Source organism: Lissotriton helveticus, chromosome 3_1, assembly GCF_964261635.1.
Source record: "Lissotriton helveticus chromosome 3_1, aLisHel1.1, whole genome shotgun sequence".
Taxonomy (NCBI): Eukaryota; Metazoa; Chordata; class Amphibia; order Caudata; family Salamandridae; genus Lissotriton; species Lissotriton helveticus.
Window position 1 is genome coordinate 1,404,473,009 of NC_136061.1, and position 20,139 is coordinate 1,404,493,147.

At 44.7% G+C, this 20,139-nt stretch overlaps 1 protein-coding gene across 1 annotated transcript in view; it reads right to left on the minus strand.

Annotated features, from left to right (window-relative positions):
- MUC13 (mucin 13, cell surface associated) overlaps nt 1-20,139 on the minus strand; it is a 774,931-nt gene that overhangs the window by 15,076 nt on the left and 739,716 nt on the right. Inside the window, exon 14 of the mRNA XM_078682060.1 lies at nt 4,324-4,537. Coding sequence (XP_078538186.1) covers nt 4,324-4,537 — 214 coding nt within the window. The remainder of the gene's footprint in view (nt 1-4,323; nt 4,538-20,139) is intronic.

Consider the following 20,139-nt stretch of genomic DNA (forward strand, 5'->3'; position numbering starts at 1 on the left):
TGGAACCAGACAGGTAATGGGCTATTTCCCCACACACACAGTGCCATGGATGTGTGCTTTTTCTCCCTGGTCAAATAATGGCGAGCACCACAGTGGGTGTCAAAGTCATGGAAATCACGTCTTAACAGAGCAAATAGGGTTGCGTGCATTCTTAATGAAGCAAAATTAGGAGTAAAAACGTCTTTTGAACACAAAGGAGCTGACGTATCAAAGGGTTTTACCCATTCTGTGTCTATAGGGAAACGCGTTATTATAAGTAGAATGTGTATATAGAGCCAATTTTCTACCTTGGGAAAAAATAACTGATCATAGCTTATGAAAAATGGCTTTCCTATAACATTAACTAATATGGGATATATATACCAGCTCGTCACTTTGTCATTTCTAAATTGGTTACAGTGACTTTTACCAATGGGGTTAGGGGCTGGAATGTTTAGAAACAGCAAGCTTTTGAGGAAACCAGGTGAATATATTTCTCCCCATTCTATCCATTTAAAGAAAAGCTGTAAGCAACCTGCCCATAGCCTCAAACCCCCAAAACTGACTGAAGAGGACTTAAGTCAGCTAGCAAGATACATTTACAACTTTAGTAACAAATTCTAAACATTTTATCAACAGTGTAGAAATTTAGAAGTTTGACTGCTGCAGTGCATCTAGCGCATTAAATTCACCAATTTAAATTTTGGGCATTACAGCTTTGACAATGACATTCAAGATTTTTTATTATTCCATAAAAAGGACAAAAGTGACAAGTAAATCTTATGAAGGGGTTTGAGTGGTATGGGTAATGGAATATTAGAAATTATATGAAGTATGATAGGAACTAGCATCATTTTAATGGTATCAAGTCGACCCCACCAAGATAAATATAATGGATGCCATCTCGTAATGAGTGAGGATATTTTAATGAGGCATTTGTCCAGGTTTAGAGAAATTGAGGTTTTAATAGATTGGGTGAACCAAAGTCCGAGATAATGAATATGTTGGGACTATTTGAAAATTGATATTAAAAAGTCTTCCTTAAAAGTGTATTTAGTAAGAGGTAATATTTCAAATGTTTCATTATTTAGTTTGTATCCAGAGACTATTGAGTAAGAGTCAACTTCCTGTAGAAATACTGGGAGTGCAGATTTGGGTTGAGAGAGAAACAATAGAACGTCATCAGCATATGCAGCCAATTTAAATTGCTGGATGGTAGATATAAAACCATGAATATGTTGATTTTGCCTTATTCTGGATAAAAATAGTTCTAAGGCCAAATTGAAAAGAAAAGGGGATAAGGGGCAATCTTGATGGACACCTCTACGTAGAGTAAAATATGAAGAAGTGAGGCCATTTGCAAAAATGGCAGCCTTAGGATCCTTATACAATAGAGAAATAAGGGACTCATTTTGGACCCAAAGCCAAACTATTTAAGTGTGTGAAATATAAAAGGCCAATATACTCGATCAAATGCCTTTTCAGCATCTTAAGCAATTGCCGCAAGGGAATCGAGATAATACAACTATTTAAAATAAGCGCGTATTATCTGGGATATACCGCTCTTTGACAAAACCTGATTGTTCTTTGCCAAGTAATTGGGGAAGAAAAGATTCCAGACGCATAGCTAGGGTTTTTAGAAAAGATCATATAATCAACATTGACCAAGGAAATAGGCCTGTAGTTTTTTACTAAAGTGTAGATCTTTTCCATCCTTAGGAATAAGGCAAGTCAGAGCCTTTGAGAAGGAGGCAGTAGATCCATGTGAGTGTAGAAAAGAGGTTATGCGGTTTAGCAAATGTGGATTGAGCAAATGAACGAAGTGTAAATAAAATTCAACTGTGAATCCATCTGGACCCTGTGGTTTGTCTTTTTTAAGAGTTTGCAGAGCAGTTAATAGCTCCGCCTGTGATATATCTAATTCCAATGAGTTAAAATTCATCAAGGAGTCAGAAGACTGTTGAATAGAAGAGTGATAATGAGAGATGTCAGAAATCAAGGGTTCCGTTTCTGGAGTGTAAAGTGATTTATAGAACTGTACAAATTCTTCTCAAGTTTTGGAGTCTTTATATTTAGGAGCATCTATAATGGATTCAATATGGAGCCTATTTTGTTTACTCTTAAGGTACTTAGCTAATAATTTACCTGGCTTATTTTGGCCACTGGGCTTTAATAAATATAATGAGGCATTATCAGTAGATTCCTTATTAAACTGGATTTTAGTGCTAATAAGTTCTGATAAGCAATGCTTTGATTTAGAAGTATAACAGGAGTGTTCCAAGCTCTTTATTTTAGTTAAGAGCATATCCATAGACACACAAGATTTTTTCCGTTTGTTAGAGACATATCTAATAATGCGAGCAACTGCTTTAAACACTTCCCAAATGATGTGGAAGGGCATATCATCCATTTTAATTAAAATGAAAGTATTCATTAAAGAAAGAGGCAAAAGAGGAACTAAAAGTAGTGTCTAAAAGAATTGAATTATTAAAACGCAATCTCTTAGGCAATCTGGGTTGGGAGATTATGTCTAGTTGAATCAAAACAGGGGCAAGATCAGATATGAGTATAGGACCTATATCAGCTGAGCGTAAGTATTGTGAGATGTTGTGTGATATGAAAAATATGATCTATTCTAGATTGAGTCTGATGTGGAGGTGAAACATAAGTGTATTCCCGTGAGGAAGGGTTGCAAAGCCTCCAAGCATCAATTAGATTTCTCTGAGCTATTGTGTGTATAAAACATTTATGTGCTTTCTTAGGAGTGTACGATATTGTGGAATTGCGATCGAGAAAGGGATCTAGAGTCACCTACAAAAATAACATTATCTGCAGGGTAATTCATAAGTTGTTGAGTTATTCCAGACCAAAAGTGAGCACCACAATTCGTAGGGGTATATATATTAAACAAAGAAAGTGGAGTATTTCCAATCAATAATTTGGTAAACAACCATTTACCGTCCTCATCTGTTTCCTGGGAGATAAGCTTAGTACAAAGTGATTTATGAAATAAGGTTATAACACCATTTCTTTTGCCATCCCCTGGTGAAAAGAAAACCTCACCAACCCAGCGTCTCTTTAGTTTTAACGATTCAGATTCTGTTAGGTGTGACTCTTGTATTAAGGCTATACTAACATCCAATTTAGATAAGTACGACAATATGCGCTGTCTCTTTAGAGGAGAATTCAAGCCTCTGAGATTCCAGGATATGATTCCATTTACATTTTTGCAATTTCTGGTACATATAGTACATTCTATGCTTTTGTTACACCTTTCTTGGAGATAGAACACTCAGTTTACTTGTTTCTCCCAATGTGACTACTTGCAAATACTGTGCATGAATAGCACATAATATATTATAGAAATAAAAACAAGTACCATGGGTTTGTCTGGTCTCTCATCACTCTGATCCATAGTAGTTTTCAAGCTTTTTCACAATGTTTTGCTTTCTTAATCTGCAAAGTTCTAAATAGAAACATTACAATGCCAGGCAAACAGATTGCTGTAGGTGACAGGCACCAACCAAAAACGCCAGTGTATTCCGAGCTTGCAGCTATTTTATTGTGCTAAACCATGCACACACTACTAAAGAGAGGGCAACTGCCTACTTAGACTTCCCACACCACTTGGGTTTATAGAAAGATGAGTGTGGCATATTGAGGATTCACCGGCCTCAGAATAACAACATCCCCAGTACAGATAGCTCTGCTGGATTGCCATAAACCACAATGTTGGTATGCCAGGGTTTGAGATGACCACTTGATTGTCAAAAACCTTTCCAACATGCCTATCACTTTTATCTGTGTTTTTGGTATTTATATAGTATAAACCCAAGGGAGTAGCAGCCTCGGCCCGTGCAGGTAAGAGCGATGAGGCCGGATTGGGGGACGGGGGGTGATTCAACAGACGACCACAAGGGGAAATTAAATAAATAATTAATTTTCCCTTGTCGTTGTCTGTCGAAATCCTCCCCACCCGGTCCCGCCGCCCCACTGCTCATACCTGCACAGGCCGTGGCTGCTGGGTAGGATCCGAGTGGTGTATATTTTAGAGTGATGCTGGAAGATAATACAAATTGTGAACTTGCAATGGGGTTTAGACATTGGAGTTGGCCAATGGCATTCCATTTCACATATTTACTATTGCATAGCATTTCTGACATAAAATTTTGTAGGCACAAGTAAATAAGTGATTTTCCCATTATTGACTACATATCCCCCTGTACTGCTTACTTTATATCCCATAAACAAATATTGTTATGTGCCATGTATTATAAATACAAACAAGTTTTCAATGCAGCGATGCAGAAATTGCTTATCATTGCAGAACAATAGAAAACTTACATTGTCATCGTCATAATCTCGTGTGGGCACAGATCTCTGAAACGTCTCATCACTTGTATATGGATTCATTGTTGCCACATTCGCATTCACAGTAGGCTTGGCTCTCACTTTGGGAAACAGGCTACCATTTGTAGACGTGCCACTACCAAAGACTGGGTTCTCTTCATGGTCGATCAATCGCTCTCTGTCGGGAGTCTTGCTGTTTCTCTTAGATCTGGTGGAAAGTACAGAAATACACTTTTTAACATAACGAAAATAGCCAGGATTTTAAATAAGATGGAGCAATTATATGTTCATTTTATTAATTTATTGATAGAACTCAGTAGGAATAGCTACGTCTTTTTAGGTTATAGCAAAACACAGTACCATTCCCTAACGCTGAAGACTCTGAGACCCTCATTTCAACATTGAGTGGCCAACTATAATCCCCAACATTTCCTCAGAAGAAATTACCATCACAATAAATCCTATTAGTTTCGAGGGGGGGGGGGTAAAGGGGATTATGTATTTTTGGGGAGTAACATACAAGAAAAAACTTTACAGTTCTGATTTCAATACATTTTTCACAGTATTTCACCAAGAGACTTTACCAGCTTGCAACAAGGGAAATCTCCATCCGAAATGGCACTTATCAGCAGTGTTCCTGCTACATTTATCATTCTGATAGACCCGATAACTATCATTACTGTAACTGTAACTGATGGGCTGCTCCTAATGATGGACTATAGGTAAACCACAAAATGTAACCAGGAATAGTTACTTATAGGAAGGTCCCTACCAAAGATGTGTTACAAAATAACAATGCCATTAATTTTCTGGCAGGCAGCTCTCCAGCCATCCGTGGTGGTGGAGGGCCACCTGCTTAGTTGAAAGATAGCAGCATACCTGCCTGGGGAGCTATGTGCATTCAGTACATCCAGCAACTCAGGAGATGCATTAAAGGCAGAAAACTAGTCCAAGTGGGTGCCTTTTTTTGGGCCCACTAGTTTTTTGTTTTCTCAAACTCTGAAGCAGGAGTTTCTTTCCTAATAACAAAGAAAACAACAGCCCTCACATGCTGGGAGCTTACTCCCTTTGCGCCAGGGCATTGATTAATTTCAGCGCCTGTGACTGTCATGCCTTGCAAAATGTTGTCACGCAGGAAGGTCCAGTTGTGGTAGCCCCACACTAAGAACAGCAGCTCCAGCACCATGGGGATCCAATGTTCCTGTTGTGTAGGTAACGCTTTTCCACCAGTGAAGCTGGCTGAGGCTCCACCAGTAGAAACACAGAGATTCAACTCACTTTAAATGCAGTGGGAAATAGCAAGTTTGGTGGATAGGGCTCCTGACATTCAGAGCAAGTTCAACATTTAAAAGCCCATCATCTTGATTGTGCTTCCATACTTTTTCATCTGAATTTGGCTTGGCTTGGCTGACAAGACTGATATTGGAGCAAACACAAGGAGAATATAGACAGAGTGCTGAAACTTTGCAGACACTCACCCTCAGCCACAGATCTGCCACCATCATTCTTTAACTCACTTTGCCACCCCAGGTCATACCCAGTCATAGGCAAATCAGTCTTGTCCTTGTTCCTTATGGGAACAGTCCAGCCCAAACTACCAAGCCAAGTCTTCCCTGAACCAGAAACAAGCATCCTGGGACAAGTTTCAGGGTAACACCCCTCATCAGCCAGGCTAGCTTGAATCTGGTGGCAATGTCAGCAAGGGGCCAACATCTGGGCACACCCTGCCAACCTAGGGCGAACAGAACAAACACAAGGATATGATGGACGTAGCACTGAAACTTTTCAGACACTCACCTCCAGTCACAGCTCTTGGTTGAATCCATCATCATTCTTTAGATCACTTCGCCACCCAAGTTCAGACCCAGCCATAGGCAAATCAGTCTTGACCCAGTTCCTTATGGGAACAGTCCAGCCCGAACTGCCAAGCCAAGTCTTCCCTTGACCGGAAACAAGCATCCTGGGACCGGTTTTGGAGTAACACCCCTCATCAGGCTAGCTTGAATCTAGTGGCAAAGTGAGCAAGGGACCCACTTACCTGATATTGGTTCAGTTGAAGTTCCAGTGCAGAGTATAGTGAAGTGCTAACTTTGTTTCACAGGAAGCCATTGCTTTCAAAGCAGGTATGATGTGGGTTGTTTTCTTCTAGTTCAAGAAAGGTCTGGCTACTAGTATCAGTTCTTCTAGAGCACTAGTTTGACTTGTCGTGGACGTATCACTGTGAACTATGCTTCAGTAGTCTACCTTAGGATATTATCAATATTCTTTTACTCTGCTGTCAAAGATTAGTTTATGTTGGGGATATCTTGTGAAGTCACTGTATTCTTCTCACAAAAATCTAGATTGGATGATTGAAAGAGAGGTCCAAATCAAAACCAATGCCAACGTTTCCTTTCTACATGGGTGTTTCTTTGGGTGCCAGGTTTGGGGCAGTTGACAGACACAAAGTCAAGTGTGTTACCTCTCGTCAGTATTTCAGGTTTGGTCCTAATCAGGCACATGAAGTTCTGCTATGTCCTACCTATCAGCTGTACAATCAGGCAGACGAGCAACATGCACACCAACAAGGCATGTGTGTAACTATCCTATTTTATTTCCATTGCATTGTGCAGGGAAAAAAGGGCTGCCAATACACTGAATGGGTAAACATCGCTGTACCTTTGGTCCTTTTTAGGGCTTGCCTGGCATTGCAGCGCGAAGCGCTGCCGCTAGCGAGCCTTATTGTCGCTGTGTTGCCTCCCCAAGTGGTACAGACCGGTGCACGAGCAGACACCGGTCTGTGAACGCGCTTCTAAGACGCGTGAAACAGGCAAAGACTGCAGGCGCCGCCACTGGCACGAGCCGCAGGGAACGCCAACGTGCACGCTCGCGGCGTCACGCTCCTGCCCTCCCGCATCTCTTCTGTTCTGCGCTCCAGGCAGACTTGTTTTGTGTTGTTTCCAAGTATGTCCCGTCTACTTGAGACTTCTGACTTTTTAGTGTGTTTCATTTATTAATTTATGTATTTATGCTGTACACCGTTGACATTACCGGAAGGTGTTGCAGCGCTTCACATATTGAATTTGCATTATTGAATTGGTTGCGGTATGAGAGTGGTCGTTAACTCGTCTGCATTTTTGTAAATGCCTGTTGCATAGGATCAAGACAGAGTTGTGTAAAAGGAGGCAGGCCGGGTCATGCAAGCAGCAGCCCTGCTCGGAGATGTGAGTGTGATTGACTTGATGTGTGATGAGCATGTGGGCAGGTGTGAGAGGGTCATTGCCCCACCGCAGGACGGGTTACATTGAGTGAGGTTTTCTGTCATTCCAGCTGAGGATCAGCCAATAATGCCCCGTAAACTGTAATATTGGCCAGGACCACATGATAATGCCCGGATGAGCCATCAATATTAATACCCCAAATGTATGCGGTTATTAATGATTTCAAATAATCCAGTACTGTTTATTGGGCAGCTTGTATGCCAACAGGACAGTCAGCGCTTGCCCCAGACAGATGTATGAGGGTGGGGGAAGGGATTTTACCTATTTTAGTCACATAGTGACAGCTACATGTTGCCTCCACTGGTTTACCAGCCTGGACGATCATTATTTTAATCACCCTGTGTGTTTAATAGAGCTTCCAGGCTTCTATGTGCTAGACTCGAGCAATGCACAGGGACAAGTTGGACATGGCACTTTACCTACCCGGGTGCCTGTATGTGTCCTGTGCGGGGGCAACTAGTGCAAGGAGGCTGGCAGAACTGCTGACCCGGCACTATTCTCACCAGCATTATAACAGCCCCACCCCAATATAAACAAGGGGTGTTCCCCTCCTGCGAACAGACACCATTCACAGGAGTCATGTGCGGGGGCGCCGGTGCAGGAGAGTGGCAGGACTGCTGCCCCGGCTCTATCCTAACCCACACTGTAATATCATAGGGTGACCAGGTGTCCCGGATTTACCGGGGGAGTCCTGGTTTTCAAAAGCTATCCCGGCAGATTTCGGCATAATTGGCTCATGTCTCGGTTTTTAGAGAGGTTTCAACTGAAAACAGTGCAAGACACGTTTTGGGTGTTCCAAAGTAGGGCTAATAACAGCAATTCTAAGTAAACACTTTTACTGAGGGGTATGATGCTTGTTGATAAGGGCTGTTATTGGATGCTTTGCAGAATGTGTTTTCAGTGCTTGGGTGAGTGAGCGTTGGTGTTGTGTGGGAGTCAGGACGAAGCATGGTTTGAGTTACGTGTGATGTTTACACCGAGGAATGTATTTGGGAGCTGTATTGTACAGTTTGTTGATGCCCAGCTGTCGACAGTACATCATTTTTCGAATCCCTTTGCATCACCCTGGTGCCATTTCAACAGACACAGGAGGTATGCGAACAGGGAAGAAGGACAAGGGTGGTACAATATGTGGGAAATAAGACACATTAAATGGTTAACAAATGTATTGGTGTATGACAATACAATCTGAGTTGTGCTCAACTGCTTACGGCAGCTGTTCATCTACCCACCTTAGTGAGCTGTGGTGGTGTTCTCTTAATGTTGCATTCATTGTGATTGTTTTATCATTTAACTAATGTCCACTGCTATGTTATTGGTGTCAACATCTCTGTGACATTACTTCCCATGATGTCATCAAGCTTGCTAATTAGCTTTCACTCTTGCGAATTCTGAAAACTTGAGAGCTCTGTACACTGAATCACCCTGTGCCATTCTCACATAGAGACACATAAGCGAGGGAGCGTAGTGTCTCATCATTAGGTGCCCTGTAGGTACCAGGGATCAACTTGTGAAGCGCTATAACGACTTGCCATGGGCCGCAAACACTATATAAATCCAGTTGAAGTTGCAGTTCTATACAACACAATGTAGAGTAGAAGCAACACAACATGTTTACTTTTTGTTATTTTTATTAACGTCGATGTTTTAGGAGAAGTTCTTGTTTTTGGTTCTCTTAGTTGTTGCTCGGGTATCGGGAGGGGCTGGGTGGAGCGGAGGATGTGTAATGAGTTACACTACACATGCACTAGCCTTTTTTCGCATCATGTGATGCTTGTTTGCATGTGATTTTCATGACATTACAGGTTGGCTCTAGTGCAAGAAACAACCTGACACTGTGCGCTGATGGGAAGAATAAAATACAGATGAATAAAACGTAGTTGTTATAACCATCTCAGCGCTCAGAGAGATGGTAGCTCTGCACTGCAGCTGCTAAACGAGTTCCTGGGAGCCTCATCTGAGTGCCCAAGGACATGCCGGAAGTGCTTCTTGTTGCCCTCTGCACTGCAGGCTCAGACTGCCCTCCCACAGTTTTGCTGGGTCTTCTGTTGCACATGGCGGGGTGTTGCCAGCCTCACTGCGTTGGCAACAGTGGTACATACTGATGTACATTTTCACAAATTATGCACCCGGTGAGCACAGCTGATGGTCTCTGCCATCCTGGCACACTTTCCTCATCACACAGGGATGCCTTCTCAGTATCTGCCCATCGGTGCATACGTGCACACCAGTCTTTGCTGCCCAGCATGTGAATGGATTTCTGTCCCATCCAGTGCTTTAAACAGGATACAACATTTCAGCAAACCAACAAGCTCTTCCTGTGATTACAGGAGAACCAACTCTACTCCTGCCTGCGTTTATGGCCTTCATACCCCGTTCTGGAAGAAATGGCAGCCTGCCATAAAATTGCAGATACTTCTCAATGCAGTGCTATGTTAAAGAACAGTAGATGTGACAGCACCCAGATTTATGTGATGCATGGCTAAATAGTTTATAACGTCCCAAAGGCGGGACCGATTGCATTGCAAATGCTTGCTCTGTTTCTGTGACCTTTGTGGACATAGGAAAGGGACTGGTCTGCTGTCCTGCTGCTGTAAATTGAGGAAGCTGCAGACCTAGTCAGGCTCTGAGAAGGGGGAAATAGTTCAAGTCCCTTTGAAATAAATGCCTGCGTTGCTCACCATCATCCAACATCAAAGATTAAAAACTGCCAATGTTCCAGGTGGGTAAAAACTTTAGGCGCAGTTTGAGCATCTCATGTTTTCTGCATTTGTGAACAGATGTATCTGGGGAAATCCCTATTTAAAGAATACATGACACGTAATCTTCAGTAATTTAACGCAGAATTGTGATTTTCTTGAAAACTCCGTCTGAAGGCATCTGCTTCCTAGGTTTGAACTCCTGGAAGATAGAATGCTGCATTGTCGGGATCCCTGAAAATAATTCAGTTCCATAGACCGAATTCTGGTTTGAGTCCGAGAACCGGCCCGGTTTCGAGGTAACACCTCTCATCAGCCCGGCTAGCTTGAATCCAGTGGTGTGGAGTGCCTGGGATTCACGTCTGAGCATCCCCAGTACACTTAGAGCAGTAATTGCAAACACAACAGTGATGGACAGAATGTGGATCAATGTCACACATTCACCCCAGTCAAAAGATCTGGGCCCAAATCCATCGTTTTTCCACTCCACACCACCCTGGGTTAGACAATGGCGATATGCAAATCAGCGCTGACCCTGTGCCCCATGGGAACAGTCCAGTCCGAACTACAAAAGCCATGTCCTTCCCAGAACGGAAACAAGCATCCGAGGACCAGCCCGGTTTCGAGGTAACACCTCTCATCAGCCCGGCTAGCTTGAATCCAGTGGTGTGGAGTGCCTGGGACTCACGTCTGAGCATCCCCAGTGCACTTAGAGCGGTAATTGCAAACACAACAGTGATGGACAGAATGTGGATCAATGTCACACATTCACCCCAGTCAAAAGATCAGCGACACATGGGGACCCACGCGAAGGAAAAGCTTTTATCCCACAAGTTTGTCTCATTTTAGAATTACTATTAAATGCATCAACCGAAATGATAGTTGCAACAAGCGTGGGAACTTATCCACGCTAATGACCTCTTTCTTGGGGTGCTGATGTTCCGACACACCCTGGCCCCTGTTGGGAACTAGCCAGAGTCTTCTGCTTTGGTTTTCTGGGATATTTATGCAACATTATCTTTCTGAACGGGGTTTTGTTTAGACTTAAACCCGGTGTGCACTCGGGTGTGGACAGGGTATATCTCTCTGAGGAAGGTGAAACACATGTCAGGGGATGCTTGTGATCATGTCAGGTTGGCTGGGGTGGTATTTACCAGAAGCCAAAGTGGGGATCTAAAAAGGCTGGTGCCATTTTACAGCTGGGCACGGTTAGGGCCGTACTAATCCTTTGAGTGAAGACTTGGATGCGGCACTGGCAAACAGACCGTCCCTTGCCAACTTTTATCCATGCTCGAAGACGTGGGTGGAAAACCAGGAATAGGAGGTGATGTCCTGATCTGCAATAGAATTTTAATAACAACGAATGTGCTGTGGCACTGCACTTCACACTGTGTAGCGTCCTTAAGGAGTCATGAAGGCACTATTGTATTCACTGTGGACCCCATGCACTGTGTCAATGCACTTCACACTGGGTACTATACTTTAATGAAGGTCATTCTACGGGGCACCCTCTCCGTAACACTAATGCAAACACGTCACACAAACTGCGGCTATGCTAAACACTTACAGTTAGAGGTTTTAATGAGAATGCATCTGGCGCTAATCTCATCTGAAACTTAGCATGTGAGGGCAATGTAAGACAAGCACGTGTACTGCAGTTATCGCCGGGAAGCCAGAAACACTAACCGTTTGTGTTTGTCTTTTCCATTTATGTATGGCCGGGTCCATGGTGGATATCTGGGAAGCGCTCCACACCGCAACAACTGCAACAGGTGGACAGCCAAAGGGACGCGTACGTCAGGGAGAGGATGGCAAGCAACGACATCAGATCTGATGGGCGATCGATCAAGGACCACGGAGGTGCCATCACTGGATTGACGGTTTGGTGTGTTACCCTAGATTGGGCTGGCCGCAGTAATATAGCGGGATGTTGCTTCACACAAAATGGCAGTAGTTGCCTTATCAGGAAATTTTATTTCTACAGTAACGGTGCCTGTGCTCGCAGGGCCACCAGGGTCATCATGGCTTATTCATAGGTACCAATTGGTAGGGCCAACGATAGGGATGTGGCAGTGCACAAGGGTGTGCATTGCTAGCCTGGGCAAACCCAGGAGTAATAGGCCTATGCAACACCTCAGCACCACTGGTCGGGAAATGGGGGACTTCCATAGTAAAGAAGTAGACATACACTTAACATTTCCCAGAGCGGAGTGGGCAGGTGTGGGTGGTTAGCAGACTTCACAATACGCCAGTGGGGGCCTTCTGGGGGCCTGGGGTTACCGGGGTAGCATTTTCAGTTGTTCTGACAATGGGTGTCAGCGTCCAGGGCACCGCGTCTTATCGAACGCAGCAGCGTAGGCGCGTAGGTCAGGTATACACGTCTAAGTACCAGGATACCCCCGGTCACAGCAATTACAGGGACCCCAAAGATGGGGTCTGTCCGTCCTGAGTGGGGAAGGAGAGGTACTCGATAGGCACGCCCCACCACCTTCAGTCATTATCTGACATGCGGGTAGCAACGATTGGGTTTAATTGGGCAAGGGGGTCCTGGCGAAAGGGTTAATCACAGTAGCAAGCAGGCTAGCAAAATATAAAACCAGACTGCACCATAGGGGGTCTCAGTTGTTTCCTAGGCTGCAGGAAAAGGAGGGGTGGACTCTGTTAGTGCTCAGAATAACTCGGTGAAGAATCACTCGGTAAAGAGGATCAACACGTGGATTGAGAAATTATTTCAAACACCTCATTGCAGTATATTCCACAGGGGTGCATCCAGGAGGGACAATTTAGATTAGCAGGGGGGGTTCACTTGAAGGGGACCAGCAGTGAGCGGCTGACAAAAATGGTTGGCCATGGTTGGAGGGGTTGTCTCTACGTGCAGGATGGGGTCCATTTGACAGAGTCAAGTAATGCCCTATTGATAGGGAACAGACGAGCAGGGGTAGAGGGTTTTGATTAGGAAGATATGACCTTTCAGTGTAGGCGGTTGGGGGGGGGGCCAGATAGTCGGTCAACTATGCTGGCCTGTGGCGGTAAGGTCATAATCGGTGAGCAGCAATTTAAGGTCCTTAGGTGGGGGTGGCCCCATTCACGAAAGGGGTCGCCCAGGGGGAGGAGCCATTGGTCTCTCCCAGAACTTCAGGGGCAGGATATCCGCTTGCTTGGGTGCGGGGGAGGGAGTTCACGCTCTCCTCAGGCTGGTAGCCACCCCTCACATACACCATGACGTCATCAAGGTGCGCGAGTGTAAGGGCCCTCCTGTTATGGTTAAATGGAGTTCAGGGAGCGCACGCGGGTAAAACGGGCCCTGGTTGCGCATGCGCATCTCGTACGTGAGAGCGTAGCTGGAATAAGGATCTGACACCGGTTAGCGACCTTGCCGTAGGACCAAAAATTATTGGTATGCAAATTTAATATCAGGATGTTAGATTCGGTTAGGAACCACGCTGTATTAGATACTTGTTAAGGTTAGCCCATCATATCATGTCAAATATGGATGTAAATCTAATGTTCTGAAGTGTGCATTTAATAATTATGTAAATGTTAATTTTATTAAAATTTTCAATTTTGTTTCATATTTTAATAAATACGGCCGGGGGGTCTCGGGCTCGAGACCCCCTGCCTTCCAAAGAATTCTATTGTTGGTTTCTTAAGTGTGTAACTGTAGTCTGCGTGTTTAAGGCGGGGGTGGCCGGCAGTCCCATACCATGAGAAAAGGGGGGGCCAATCGGCCCCCACGCACACATGGCTGGGCCCGGCCACCCCCTTTTGCCGATCCCGTTGGGTTGCGTGTCCCGCCCTTGCCCCGGAAACAGTTTGGCGCTTCCGGGTCAAGGGGGCGGGACCACGGTCTAGGAGGGGGTTAAGATCCTGGGGAGCGCGGGAAGCGGCCTCTTTGTGCCCGCGCTTCCCAGGCTCGCTCCTCGCCCCGCTGTGGGGCCGTTTAATTTTCCCCACCCTCCATCCCCTGGTAGCAGTAGTCTGATAAGGACACTGGTAGGTATACGGTGTAAGGCTATGCAATATCATAGGCTAATGTTTTGCCTCCTTAGGCCTTTTTTCCACGTTTACAGGCAAGGTTAATATGGATATGTTACTAAGTATGTTTTACTGTTGCGCTAACTCTTTTTCCTTAGGCCTTTTTTCCTCTTAGTCTAGTAATGTCGTATTTATTATGTGTGTCTGGCGGTAAGGTCATAATCGGTGAGCAGCAATTTAAGGTCCTTAGGTGGGGGCGGCCCCATTCACAAAAGGGGTCGCCCAGGGGGAGGGGCCATTGGTCTCTCCCAGAACTTCAGGGGCAGGATATCCGCTTGCTTGGGTGCGGGGGAGGGAGTTCACGCTCTCCTCAGGCTGGTAGCCACCCCTCACATACACTATGACGTCATCAAGGTGTGCGAGTGTAAGGGCCCTCCTGTTATGGTTAAATGGAGTTCAGGGAGCGCACGCGGGTAAACCGGGCCCTGGTTGCGCATGCGCATCTCGGACGTGAGAGCGTAGCTGGAATAAGGATCTGACACCGGTTAGCGACCTTGCCGTAGGACCAAAAATCATTAGTATGCAAATTTAATATCAGGATGTTAGATTCGGTTAGGAACCACGCTGTATTAGATACTTTTTAAGGTTAACCCATCATATCATGTCAAATATGGATATAAATCTAATGTTCTGAAGTTTGCATTTAATAATTATGTAAATGTTAATTTTATTAAAATTTTCAATTTTGTTTCATATTTTAATAAATACGGCCGGGGGGTCTCGGGCTCGAGACCCCCTGCCTTCCAAAGAATTCTATTGTTGGTTTCTTAAGTGTGTAACTGTAGTCTGCGTGTTTAAGGCGGGGGGTGGCCGGCAGTCCCAGACCATGTAGAAAGAGTTACATTTGGACCTGCTTGCAGCACCATATTGGTTTGAAGCCCGAGACATCTGTGGCAAATGACCTCAACGACCAGGCTTGGAGGCCTAGTAGCCTTCATCTGCCCCATGCTCCTCCACCAACAAATGGAGTCTGTCTGATCCATCTATTAAAAAAGGATTGCGGTGGGCTTTGAAGAAGGTGATAAAGATAGATGATGGAGAAAGTAGCTACCCACTTTTTAAAACACATAAGGGTGAAGCAATTCATTAGATGCGTTTCCTGAAACTGAATAGTGAGGGCTTTGTAAGTGACAGCAGTTTATGAGTGACCAGGATGGATGCTCTGTCAAGGGGAGACCTTTAAGGACTGTTGATGTATGCAAACGACGGACTTTGTCGATTAAACAGTGTATTGAATTGGCTTGAACTGGCTCAGGTGGTAGGCTGAAATGTCTACTACCAGTCTCCACAGAGGCTGGCAGTATTTATACTGACTTACTACTAAGCGAGCAGATGAAGAGTTGAGCAGTGTGGTGGCCTGTCTCCTTACCAAAGTGATTAGCTGAGCTCAGAGGTGCAGATGAAATCAGGCACAAGAGAGAATGGGCAACATCTTGCACAATTTTGAGGGCATATTTATAGAAACAAAGTGGCAAGTGCGGGTCATTTGGCAGTATTTTGAGGGAGCTGATGCTCTGGGACTCCCTTACCTTTGCTTTATAGCTGACCATTCCCTATAGTCACCACTAACAGTGAGTGCTACTGTGTTGACAGTGAACCACTTAACACTGGCCCTTTAATGGACCACATATTACCTCCATTAAGCATCATTTCACTTACCCGCTATAATTGAACACTTTTCCCAGATACTTAAATATTGTTGGGCATTTTGTAGTTTGATCTAGGTGGCCACCTCTTCAGGTATATGTAGGTTCAAATACAGACAGCATGTCATGAGATCCTAATACTTTTGTGAGTATTATCATATATTTTAGGATTTCCCCCCCAAACAATGTAAAGCAAATGTCTGAGGGATTATGATATTGTTTGTGTCCATCATTGTAAATCTGGGAGCTGAAACAAAACCCATGGATAAAGGCACTAAGTAAGAATGTGCACAGAAAGATAAGGAGATGAGTCTTGAGGCCGGTTACATTCCAACTAACAAACTGTCTCTAAGGCAAGGGTTCAAGAACAGGTTGCAAAGAGACCGGAGGGTTTTGTTTCTGCTAATACCCAGAGAAAGGAAAATTTGAAGGAAAATCTTGTGATTGACTTTAAAGAGCTATTGATAGATCAGTTACATGGTTAAGAAGTACCTACAGGTTTAAATCATTTGAACTAGCATAGCTTGCAGTTTACACAAGATCAGTATTTAAGAATTTTACTTGTGGTATTAACCCCTTGCACGCTGATGACGAGCTGGGCTCGTCATGAGGTAGCCTCCTGCTACGCTGATGATGAGCCCAGCTCGTCACGTAACATGCGGTTTCGCAAAAGTCAGCGTACGAGCGGAATTCCGCCCGCACGCATGCGGTTAATACATTTTTGTCTTGTTTGCCAAGGAAGCAATACATGGAAGGATCCAACCCTTTGCAATGTCCAACTTGCTGCTGTCTTAAATGCAGCAGATGTATATATGTAGCTGGCTTTTGAACAAAATATTGACTTAAATTTCCAATTACAATGGACTTAATTTACATGTATGTCAAAGAAATAGAGGCTTGACACACAGGAGACCATACACTGTAGTTTAATCAGTACTGTACTGTATATCTTTATTTCGACAATAATGTCCTAAAAGAGCAGACAATTATTTACAAGCATTTCACAGTAAGTTCATTTCATTTTTAAAAACAAAAGTAAGACAAGGAATTAAAATCACCAGCTGTTCCAGTAGAAAGGGAATAGAAAGTCTGCGAGATGGAATACATTAGGATAAAATAGATCATTACTCAGCATTCGCAGTTCAGTTTAAAAAGTTGCATGTGCGCTCGATTAACATAGTCTATTTAGTTAAAAGTCCTGGCCCCCAACAACTAGGCGGATATCTCGTCCGTGATCTGTTTTAGTCCATCTTCGCTAGCTTCCTTCTGATGATCCACATGGCTCCTAGGTATTTCGAGACTGCAAGCACAATTGCCGGGGACAGATCCATCTTAAAAATTCTATGTGCTTGCATACACTGATTCATGCCCAAGTTCTTACAGATAGGAATGATCCACCTTTTCCTGGCTTTTACATAGGCAGAGCAGAAGAATAGAACATGCAGTTCGTTTTCTATAATTGCTTTGCAGCCAGGACAGTTCTTTGGAGATAGTGGGCACCACTTGCTTATAAATTCTCTGATCGGTAGTGACCCATACCTCCACTGCAGATAAAGTTTCCTAAGGGAAACTGGACTAACATCATTGAAAACAGTTTCGAATTTGTAGCAATCTTTAAACATTAAAAAAGTACTAGTTAGGCTACCTGTTTGGGTGTTCGATAGACGTGCATTTAAATTTTTCCCATGGTAGAACTTAGCCAGCATCTTACGGGGGACCTTGCTGCATGCCTCATCTGGATCAGACCACAGGGTCGCAAGATCAAGTCTCTCTAGTTCTTCCCTGATATATTTCAGCCAGGAAATACTTCGTGCATTAGGGAGCCTTAGGACATCGAGGAGCTCCGGGGTGACCCAAAGTCTCCTCCAAAAGGCTAGAGGCTTGAGACCCAGTTCTTCGTTAATGGGTCTTAGGTCTAAGTCCAGCCTGAGTGGGAACAGTGGTGTGCTTGGTGGAAGAGCTGTCAATTGCCTTAGAAATCTGTTCTCCACTGCCGTAATTGCAGGGGTACATTTGTGGCCCCACAGTTCGCCTCCATAAATTACAGCCCCCCGGGCTTGCAATTTATAAATCTCGAGGGGTGGGCCCAGTGGTTTCAATTGTGCCTTTCCTAGGAGCCTAAGGATACCCCCACGTTTTGTGTGAGCATAAGCTGCGATTTAACTTGGTGTTGTCCCCAGGACATGGTTTCATTTAATGTGATGCCCAAGTACTCGAAGGTCTGGACTCTTTCAAGATGTACACCTCCTATCACAGGACACGGGCGCGTGCTTTTTGGAGGGTTGAAGATCATAAATGTTGTCTTCATAGTATTGATTTCCAACCCTCGATCCTGACAAAAGGACACAAAGCCATCCAGAACTCGCTGGATACCCGTTGGTGACTTGGATAAAAGTAGGGTATCATCAGCGAACATAATCGCTGAGATACAAGAACCAGCGAGCTTTGGGGCATCGTTATTGGGAACTGCTTGCAGGTGAGAGATTACCCTGTTGACGTAGAGGCAGAACAGGGTGGGAGCCAAGACGCACCCCTGCCTCACCCCCCTGCCAACGGGGACTCTGGCTGACAAGGATCCATCCCTGCCACACCTGACCTGTGCATAGTTGTTTTCGTGCAAGCGTATTACCATTGTCAGGAGAGCCGGTGGCATGCCCAGTTCTTCCAGTACGTGCCACAGTTTCCCCCTCGGGACAAGGTCGAAGGCAGCACTGAGGTCAACAAACACAGTGTAAAGTGAACCTCCTTCGATCCTGACAGTTTTCCTGTAGAGCAACATCAAACGAAAGATCTGCTCCACCGTAGACACATTCTTTCTAAAACCAGCTTGGTAGGGACTTAGGATGTTACCATCTTCTATCCAGTCTAGGATACGATCTAGGATCAACTTTGTAAATAGTTTTTGTGGCACGTCAATGAGGCTGATGGGTCTGTAGTTGGCTGGGAGCATAGGTGAGCCCTTCTTGAAAATCGGGACTATCTCTGCGCTCAGCCAAGTACTAGGAACCGCCATACCTCTGCATATAGCATTGAAGATAGCCACAAGATAGGGAACCCAAACCCTCGGTTCATGCTTAAATAGGTCCCCGGGCACCTTGTCGAGCCCCGGTGCCTTGGCTGTGTGTAATCTAGAAATCGCGGCCCTCACTTCTCCCTCTGTGAATTCAAGTTCAAAGATCTCGTGGGTAGAGTTTTGCGGAGAGGAAGAGCACCCACGCACCCAGTGATCAGTTTCAGCATCCCCTTGGTACAGAATTTTAAAATGTTCCTCACACACATCCGCCGAGATGTTGGGAGTGACAGCCACACCTGGTTCATCATTAACCACTAACCAGAACTTCCGCGCGTCTCTTATTGCGAGTGCGCATACGAGTTTAGCCCAGTTCTCGTTTCCCCACTCTAGCTTGGCGTGATAGGTTAGTTTACGATATGCAAGCCTTTTTTGCTTGATACACGCCCTGGTTGAGTTTTGTTTCAGGGCCGCCAGAAGTTCAGTTTTTGCCCGTCTACAGGCCTTGTTGTACCACGTGGGTTTATTGCCAGCTCTACGGACACTTGGCCCTATAGGATTTAAAATATCTGCTAGGATGTCAGCTAGATTTCTGTTTAACTCTCCTAGCTTCAAAAATACTGGCAGAGATGAACTCTCCAAATCTAATGCAGCAACTGCTTCCAGTACTGGTATTATTGATCCATATAACTCTGCCACTTGCTCAGGCTGAGTGACTAGTCTATCCCATCTAACCCTACGTCTGTTAGGTGCTAAGAGCAGCCTATCGTCAGATCGACTCTCAGCACCAGACTTGTCTTTACAGACGCTGGGTGTTATGAGATCTAACCTCAGTGCATTGTGGTCGCTGTCTCCCCTGGATACCACCCTAAAGTCTCGTACCTTGTGCCACTCCCTGCACTCGACAAAGATATAATCCAGGCGTGATTCCTGTCCGTGTTTGTTGAACGTACATTTTGCAGGAATATCTGATTTTGTGCGGCCATTACATGCCCTGACTGAATAGCTCAGGGTCAGGGCAGTAATCTGTAAAGCCAGAGGCGCCCATGACCTTGGTGGAGGACCCATCACTTGAGGAATTTCCCAGTGGTCGTCCTCATGATCTCTTAGACCATCTAATATACCTTCAAGCGGCTCGGAGTGCGAGTTGAGATCTCCCC